At 39.6% G+C, this 8,911-nt stretch overlaps 1 protein-coding gene across 2 annotated transcripts; it reads left to right on the top strand.

The window, feature by feature from the left end:
• Positions 1 to 650: 650 nt before the first annotated feature.
• On the top strand, positions 651 to 8,583 carry LOC149818842 (putative beta-1,4-xylosyltransferase IRX9H). Of its 2 annotated transcripts, none has more exons than XM_089985262.1 (4): positions 651 to 2,195; positions 5,730 to 5,979; positions 6,870 to 7,094; positions 8,285 to 8,583. In XM_089985262.1, the coding sequence occupies exons 1-3, from the start codon at positions 1,255 to 1,257 to the stop codon at positions 7,044 to 7,046; spliced, it is 1,368 nt and encodes a 455-aa protein (XP_089841388.1). In that variant the 5' UTR covers positions 651 to 1,254; the 3' UTR covers positions 7,047 to 7,094; positions 8,285 to 8,583. The 2 variants fall into 2 exon arrangements, with proteins under 2 accessions (XP_089841388.1, XP_089841389.1); XM_089985263.1 differs by having other exon boundaries at positions 8,254 to 8,583.
• The last annotated feature ends 328 nt before the right edge of the window (positions 8,584 to 8,911 follow it).

The raw sequence follows: 8,911 nt of genomic DNA, 5'->3' as shown, positions 1-8,911 counted from the left end.
TCCGGGTTAGAATCTACCTCATCGGATCTATTTGTGATTCTTATGTCCTGATTCGGGTCAATCAAGATCTTGACCATATTCAATCCGTTGGCCAAAACTTTAAATGAGGTTTGAATCGCATAGCCATACATATCAACAATATTTTTAAAATATCATAATTTTAACATAATATTTTCAGTCTCCAATATTTACTGTTGAAAACACGATACTTTGAAATATTGTGTTTTTTGTGCATTTGTATCATTCTAAAATCACAATAAAACCATTTTATCTATATTTTTATATTAATTTTATTTTTTTATAATAATATTACTTGTATATTTGCTGTGTAGTTTTATATTTACTTCATACGTATATTTTATATTTTTTGTGTAACGATATTTTCCCAAGGTTTTTTCGAGGAAAATCAGTTTTTTTTTAAAATATCGCGTGATTTCCTCTCGCCGAGATCTTCGCTAGTATTATCGTATTTTTGGAGGAAATTGAGAGTATTTTCGGTAAAAAATTTCGCGCCGGCTTGCCGAGACTAAGAAAGGACTAGGAAGGAAGGCGACATTTCATATCATCTCTAGTCCGTTCATCTGAGATCGGACGGTAATGAACCATCTTTTGTCTTTCCGTAAGAACTCACGCTCTCCACCCTTCTTGTTGGCAGCCTCTGCTGAATTTTTAAAAAATTTGGCTTCTTCTTCCTTCTTGTTGATCGATTTGGTAACATATTTCTTGTTCATTTTTACTGAAAATTCGTTATTCTTGGCCTTTGATGATCTCATCGGAGTTAATCTGTTTTTTTTCTTGATATTTTGACGAACAAAATCTCATTTTTTGGTCAAATTCTTTGGTTTAAGAGCTACTTTTTTTCGTCAAATCTCCCTTTCTTCTCTGTTGTTTTTGTGAATTCTTTGATAAACAAATTCTCGATTTTGTGGAATCCCTGGGGTTCTCACAATTTCGGGATATTTTCTGTCCTTTTTTCCGAATCGAAGCGGCCGAACTCTTTCGAGAAATTAGGGTTTCGTTTTGAATTTATATGAATTCGGTTCTATAGATTTTCCAAGATTATGTGAAGCTTTGCGTCATTTTTGTTAAGAACGCACGAGGAATCGATTCTTGTGGAATTTAGGTTTAGGGATTCAAGATTTTGAAATCGGAAGAAAATCTCGAGTTTTGTGAAGATTTTTAATCAAAACTCAAATTTGTGGCGAATTTGACTTAAGGGTTAGGGTTTCTTCGTGATATTGATTGTTTAGTGTAATGGCGTCTCTCAGGCGAGCTCTCTCGCCGCTGCATCGAGATTGCGATCTCGATCGCAATCAGAATGGAATCGATTATCGTCCAAACGGGGGCCACATCTCGGTTTCCGCATCTTCTAAACCATTCGTCTCTTCTCCCGGCGATCCGGGTGCCTCGCCTCCATGGAATTTCCTTGCTTCGCGATTCTTTGGTTCTGTCCCCTTGATCATGATCTCGAGCCGTTTTCGATCGATCGTGATTCGGATTTCTCCGGAGAAGTGTTTGAAATCTCCCGAGAGATCGTCTAAGGGTAGGACGCACGCATGGAGGAAGTTCGCGGTTCAGTTCTTCCTTTTCTTTGTGTTGGGGTCCTTTGCGGGGTTTTCTCCATTGGGGACGATGAATATGTCAGCGATCCTCCCTCAGAAACAGCTGGATTTCTCGTTCGATTTCGTCAACTCGACACAGGGAGATCTTGGTTTCTATCAGGCAGGAAGCTGGAGCGATCATAGGAATGAGAAAATGGGAAATTTGATTGGAGTCGAAGACAGGGGAAACGAAAACGTCCAAGAATTCCGTGGAATTCCCATTTTCCAGAAGCTTGATTGGGCTCCGAAGAAGCTTTTGATCATCGTGACCCCGACCTACAATCGGGCGTTTCAAGCGTACTATCTGAACAGATTGGGATACACATTGAGGCTCGTCCCACCTCCACTTCTTTGGATTGTAGTGGAGATGGGTTCGGCTTCCACGGACACAGCGGAGATCTTGAGACGAACGGGGGTGATGTACAGGCATCTTGTTTGCACAAAGAACATGACTAATATAAAAGACAGGGGCGTTCATCAGCGCAATACTGCTCTCGATCATATAAGAAGACATGAGCTAGACGGGATTGTCTACTTTGCAGACGACGACAATGTCTACTCCCTCGAGCTTTTCTGGAAACTGAGGGATATTGGGTAATTCACAAATTCAAAAAGTTTTGCTTTCCTAAGAATTGCTTCATAACATTTCAGTGACTGTTGCATTGGCTTCATTTTACTTATTGTTGTGTTACTTCACTGTCTTCACATAATCGGGCTTTATATAATTTAGTGGTTGTAGGCTCCTAGATGTAATATTTGAAATTATGGAATTCCTATTTGTTGTCATTTGGTCTCAAAGGCTTTTATCCAAATGAGTGTCTGAATTGCCATTAGTATCAATTTGGGCTTTGTCTTGTTTGTAGACTGGCATCACGTCCTTCTTCGGGGTTGCGCGAGAGCAGATTTGTGAATTGTGAGGCCAAGATTGGTTGGATTAAATGATCTGGATGCACCTCTGGATATGTAGCATCCTAACAGTTTGGAGATGATAACTAACTTGTCAGTCTATGCTTCCTGTTATGTTTCTTATCAAAATCATTACATTCTAGATTTTGTCACTCAAGAGAAGGAAAAATGGGTGTGAGTTTCTGTTCTTTTTTTCTCTCTGTTGCACATCCTTCTTAATATACTTTTAGGGGTTTGTTCATTGTAAACTGTCTTATCAATCATTTCTCAGAATTGCAGTTTGTGGCATCCTGAGTTAGTGTGTATATCCATGTAGGTTGAATAGTCAATCTTTGTTTATGTAATTGATACAAGCTTGTGTTTACCTCCACTGGTTTCTAAGCATGCTAACTTTTTCTAGGAACTTGTATGCATGTTTGTGTTGGTTATAGTGTCAAAATGAAAAAGGTGGACAGGTTGATGAAGGATGAAGTTGCAGCCCTGAAGGTTCTAAAGCATGTATATCACCTGTTCTTAGTAAACCATTTACAAGAGTACGACCCTAATTCCATTTGTCTTCGTAGTTGCTATACTTGCACCTCCATGTCTCTTTATGGATTGGGAATTGTTGGATGATATAGATGAAATAATTAATAACAAAGAAGTAGCATCGTGTGGAAAAGTCATAAAGTAGTAAGCAGTCTGCATCAAGAAGCATTTAAACCACTTAACGAATCATGTGTTAGCCATCATGCAAAATATGCAACTAGGTATCTGAGGAAAATTTTTCTTTTCTTTGGGGAGGCCTCCCAATAATTACTTCTGGTTGAGACACACTTGGACCAATCATGAGATTGTATCTGAACTTCAGCTTCAGTTAAAGGCAACATCTTGCATCCATCCCCTTTGAAGCAGCATGTGCCGCTGCTGCTTTGATCTGCATAGCTGTGTATCTCAATAGGCAGGTAAAATATCTTTGATATTGTTTATACTTGTGCTACCATTTCGAAACTTGAAAGTCAATTTGGGAGTTAAAATGTAGATGTAACAGCTCATGTTACGTTCCTGGGTCCACGGGGTAGGTCTGGGTTCAAGGGTAGGTCAAGTCGGGTAGAAAAACAAGGGTTTATTCTAGTCCCTTCTGACAGAGTTTGGGAGAAAAATGATTTCTCTCAAATGGCTGAACAGAAAGGGATGATTTTTTATGACAAGCTTCTAGACACGTGGGAGAAGGTCCTGTTAAAGTCTCAGGGCCTAACTCCATGGGGTTCGGGAGTTATGAGTTCGGGAACATGTTGCAAGGTACTAGGTTTAGATTGGGTTTGGACTGAGTTTCGGGTTCGACAGGGTTCATTTAAAAGGTCAGTTCTTTCTATTGGGTCATGGAAGCACCTATGGTTAAAATTTGAGGCTTAAATCAGGTCGGGTTAGGGAGATCTGACTCTTGGAAGTTGGGTCAAAACTGCAGTTCACAACATGGAGAATAGGTTGGGTTTTTTAAACCAATTTGAGTCTAAGGGATGCAAACAGGGGTTTGGGTTTAGGTTAAGGTTGGTTTGACTTGCTATGACATAGAGGGGACTCTTGAGAGGGTTTGCTATAGGTCCATAAGTCTAGGGGGTCGCCTGTGCACAAAATAGTGCAACAAGGGTTTGACCTAGAGTTGTCAGTCGGGGAAGCGGGAGCGGGAAGCGATTCGGAAAGCAAAAGCGGTAAGCGAGACACTTTCAAAATTTTAGAAAGCGGGAAGCACGAGAAGACTTAGAAGTGAATCAAGAATTGTCTTGGAAGCGACCTAGGATGCGTACCAGAAGCGACCCAAGAAATGAGGGGGAAGCGAAAAAGAGAAAAGAAAAAAAAGATAAAAATACGAAAAAAATGAAAAAATAAGAGGAAGCGAACTTCCCAATTTTTTTGGGTACTTCCCAGCACGTTTCACACTTTCGAAATGCGCTTCGTGAAAACACGCTTCCTCATGTATTATGGCGCTTCCTGTAAACCTGGTTTGGCCACCGTCGAGCTCGAGTCCACTGTTCACCTTAGCTTGGGCCAAGGTACCAAGGGTCAGACCAATGAAGGTCTGAGCTTGATGCAGTAGGCTTGCGTAGAGAGAGAGAGAGAGAGAGAGAGAGAGAGAGAGAGAGAGAGAGAGAGAGAGAGAGAGAGAGAGAGAGAGAGAGAGAGAGAAGGGGGGACAATTTTGAGAGAGAGGAGAGAGGCAAATTTCAATTCAATTTCATAATCCTCCAAGGCTCATTACATGGGATTTATATAGAGTGTAGACTGTAGAGGGATATTAACTCCTCTACACAAGTTACAAGCTTCACTTAAAAGAAATCTAAAAGAAGATAGACTATTGACTACACTCTAAATCTAGGTAAGCTTAGATAATACCCTCCAAGCATTTTCCTAAGAATAGGTAAGGCCTCCCCACCTAGGTACTACCTGGATATCATCACATATTTTCTGCCTTAGTTCTGAATGTTGGGTGCATGCCCAAAAGGCACTATTGTTCTGAATCTACATGTGAACTTTTCCCAAGGTTTAAAACATTTAATGTTCTTTTGGTAACAGACTTTATTCAAATCAGAGTTACCAGAAGCTTCTTAGATAGGTGGGAAGCTCACTTCCCGGAAACTCGCTTATCTTCTCACTCATTTCCATTTGCTTTCTTTAAATTGGTACTCATCATTTTTAGATTCTGTTAAAAATTTAATTCTTACACTAAAAAATCATGAAATTTAATATTAGTCACTTTTATTTTAGTTTTTATTTGTGTTTCATTTTGATTCTCATTCAATTCTTATAGTTCTTTTTTTTATTACTCACTTCCCGCTTCCTATACATTTTAAAAAGCATTGCTTCTTGCTTCCACTTCCCGTATTGTTTCCCGCTTCCACTTTCTAGTCTGGCTACCTTGATTCAAATATTGGCCTAAAACCATAAGAATTGAGAAATGATTTGCCATTGTTTGATAAGTGGCTGTTAGACTTTTTCTGTTTGATGGTACAGGGGTGGTATAAGTTATAAAACTTGCTGATTTGATTAGAATTGTAATATGATTCACTATCCAAAAATGTTGCTTTGTTAATGTTTGGCATGAGGTTGTGAAGCATTTTCTGTTCGACAACTCAGGGGTACCTCATAAAGCTTGCTGGTTTGTTCAGAGGATAATTTATTCAGCCAGTTGTCCAGAATGTTTCTTTTTCTTGTTGATCCTTCTTAATTGTGTTGTGATTGTAGGCGTTTTGGCACCTGGCCTGTTGCAATGCTTGCTCAGAGCAAAGCCAAGTCCATACTGGAAGGCCCTGTTTGCAATGGAAGGCAAGTGATTGGGTGGCATACAAATGAAAAGAGCAAGATACTTCGTAGATTTCATGTTGATATGTCAGGATTTGCATTCAATAGCACCATACTATGGGCCCCAAAAAGATGGCACCGTCTTGATGCAGAACCGATCAGACAGTTGGATTCAGTCAAAGAGGGTTTTCAAGTCGGTATCATTTCTTAAAAGTTTCTACTTCTTCTATTTTTCCTTTTTGTAGTGTTAATAGGTGTAAATTCTAGTTGCAGTTATGTAGAGTTATTCTTCTTAGGAAATGGAAGGATTTCCTTGTTGCTTTTATGAAGGGCTGCTGTCTGTTCGTGTTTTTTATCCCAGAATCGAGAATAGTCCATAGTTGAAATAGTTAGAATGCTTGAATAATGGAAAGAGTTTTCTTGGTCATTTTGTTCATCTATAAAAGGAAAGGCATCCTTATAGTAATTTCTGTCGTCTTCTATCTCGTAAAATTCCTTTTCATAAGTTAGCAACTTGTCATTTCGTAAAAAAAAAAGTTGTTTCTATTATGCAGAGAATGATAGGTTGATCCATTAATGATCTTGGACGTAAGTCTTCACAGTTGCCTGCTTCTGCCTGTAAATTGCCCAATTTTTTTGTCAAAAATCTTTTTCTTTTTGCCAACACCAACTGTACCCTTGGTTTCATACAGCAGGCAGCTTGTATTCTGAGAACTAGACTTACAGATGCTGTTATGGGTCAACAAATCTGTACTCTTGTTAGACTCCACATTTCAGAGGAGCATGGGGATTTTTTTTTTCCTTTTTTGATTGAAGCGTTAGACAGCCAAGACATTTTGAATATTCTGCAGGCCAAGCCGTCTCTAGCCATATCCGACATTGATGATCAAATTTTCTGTTAGTGATGAAGTTGATGTTTGCTGACACTTTTAGGCTGTTAATTGATTCTCTAAAGTTCTCCTGTATTTTTCTTTTTGTAAGGCATGGTCTTGTCTTAATTTTCATGTTTGTATCTAGCTTTATCTATTATGTGTTGTTTTAAAAACTCTGGACAATTTGTGATTGGTTGTGCTGCTTCTCCAGGAGACCACATTCATTGCTCAGTTGGTTGAAGATGAAAGTCAGATGGAGGGCTTGCCCGATGATTGCTCAAGGTCAAGGGTCATGGCTTGGCATCTTCATTTCGAAAACTCTGCTCTTGCATATCCCAGAGGCTGGCTTCTCAATCATAACCTCGATGTTGTTGTACCCGTCAAGTAGTTAAAGCCATCTCCTCTGAAGCATCTTGCTTCAGAGATAGCAAACAAGGTTTGCTTCTAAAACTCCCTCTGGAAGTGGAAAAAATATAATTTTCTTTTGAAGAAACACCATAGGGGTTGTGGTACGGAATAGGGAAGTTTTCGTTTCATGGAGCATGACAGCAAAATCAATTGTTTCTCAAGTTTTATTTGAAGCTACTTAACATGTCAACTTACACCACGGGAGGGTGCTGAGATGAAGGCACCGGATCAAATCCCGCTGGCTCACAGTTGTGTCCGTGGCTTTCAGAGGTGGGCCACGTAAGGCAGGGCGGTCATGGGGCCCCACCCGAGGTTTTTCTCGCTTCGGCAAGGGTTCCTCATCATAAAAAAAAATGTCAACTATTACGGGGTGGAGTTGGAGTAAAGCTTCACCTGCAGCACGCATTTTGCTTTTCTCTTACTGAATGTAAGAAAATAAGCAACTTCTACTCGCCATGTGAGATATTCTTTCTATCATAAAGCTGTTATTTCTCCAGGAAATGCTTGGTCATTTTAAGCATACCCTTCTGGTAACAAGTTCAAGAATGCAATATTATGCTTATTAATGCCCTCTTTCTAGTAGGGGCGTTTGTGAGCCGCAGATCTGAGATGGCATGTTGCATGCTGGTGTGGCGTGGCTCCATGCCAAGATCCGAAGCTACTCAAATTCGAGCTGAGATCCCTCTTCTAAAGAGGAGTGAGGGAGAGGGATCCTGAATCTGAGAACAGATGGGGAAGGGGTTGATTCTTCATATCCTTGGATCTCAAATTTTAGGATCTTTCTCGGATTTGACACCCAGGGGATTCAAACGCAACCTTAGGGCATGTTTGACACACAGGACGCCTGCTGCCCATGGACAAAGCAGCTCCCTGGGCAGAGGGTCCTGCATTTGATACACAGAACCAAGCGGTCCCAATCCCTCCGCACTGCAATCTGGCGGGACGTTCCAGTTGCACCCTGCACGTTCTGGACAGACCACCCATATGTCGGGGAGGCTTTCTTCCTGCATGTCAAACACGCCTTTAGTGTTTCCTCAAGTAGAACCTAAAAGATACTGGATGCTCGAATATATATATATATATATATATATATATATATATATATATATATATATATATTTGTGTGTGTGTTGATGTTTTTTATACTGTGCTGATCCTTTTTTAATGTTTTACTTTGTGTTTTTCAGTTGGAGGAGATCCTCACTTTGTGTTTTTCAGTTGGAGGAGATCCTCCAGTCGTTTGCTTCTTGCAACTGATTGTGAACACACCACTATAGATTGCTGGAAGGTAACCGTGTTAGGCCGATAACCTTTTCCATGGTTGAAACATGAGAAGCCCTTGAAGAGGGAGAAAGAAAAGATGAAATCATTATTTTGTAAAAACTCATTCAGGTGATTGTGCTTCGGAGGAAGGATCACGTGTATCCAATACCTTAAACAGAGTCAGGAAGCCGTCCCAACATTTATATTGTTCCAATATCCATAATTATTTATATTCAAATTCATTTAATATTTTCTTGACACATTGGTATTTTTCGCATGGATGAATCAGTTTTTTGCAAGATAAAATATCTAAGGATGCTTATAGCTAGCTTGAGTGATGGCTTTGTCAATTCTTAGTATAACATCTCTCTCATGCACGAACACATAGCTATAGTAAATAAACTTAGAGTTCATATATGTATAATAATTGGTAGGTGTGGACACCTTGTCGTATACACCAGAGTTACTATAAGCTTTCTCGCTTTCAAAACTTGACGAGAATCTCAATTCTTTTATGCTTTTCACATGTTTCATTTCTTTGGCTGTACTTTTCATGTTTTCTCTCATGCTTCTTCTATGCTT

The sequence above is a fragment of the Nuphar pumila genome, chromosome 13 (genome assembly GCF_984573655.1).
Source record: "Nuphar pumila chromosome 13, dmNupPumi1.hap1.1, whole genome shotgun sequence".
In the NCBI taxonomy this organism is placed as follows: Eukaryota; Viridiplantae; Streptophyta; class Magnoliopsida; order Nymphaeales; family Nymphaeaceae; genus Nuphar; species Nuphar pumila.
The sequence above is the reverse complement of the archived record's forward strand: the minus strand, read 5'-3'. Positions and strand labels throughout refer to the sequence as shown.

What these genes read in the sequence shown, in the direction of transcription:
- LOC149818842 (XM_089985262.1), top strand. Translation starts at nt 1,255, where the DNA reads ATGGCGTCTCTCAGGCGAGCTCTCTCGCCGCTGCATCGAGATTGCGAT. An exon ending in TGGAAACTGAGGGATATTGG is followed by an intron (nt 2,196 to 5,729) that starts GTAATTCACAAA and finishes TTGTGATTGTAG; the next exon opens with GCGTTTTGGCACCTGGCCTG. An exon ending in CAGTCAAAGAGGGTTTTCAA is followed by an intron (nt 5,980 to 6,869) that starts GTCGGTATCATT and finishes CTGCTTCTCCAG; the next exon opens with GAGACCACATTCATTGCTCA.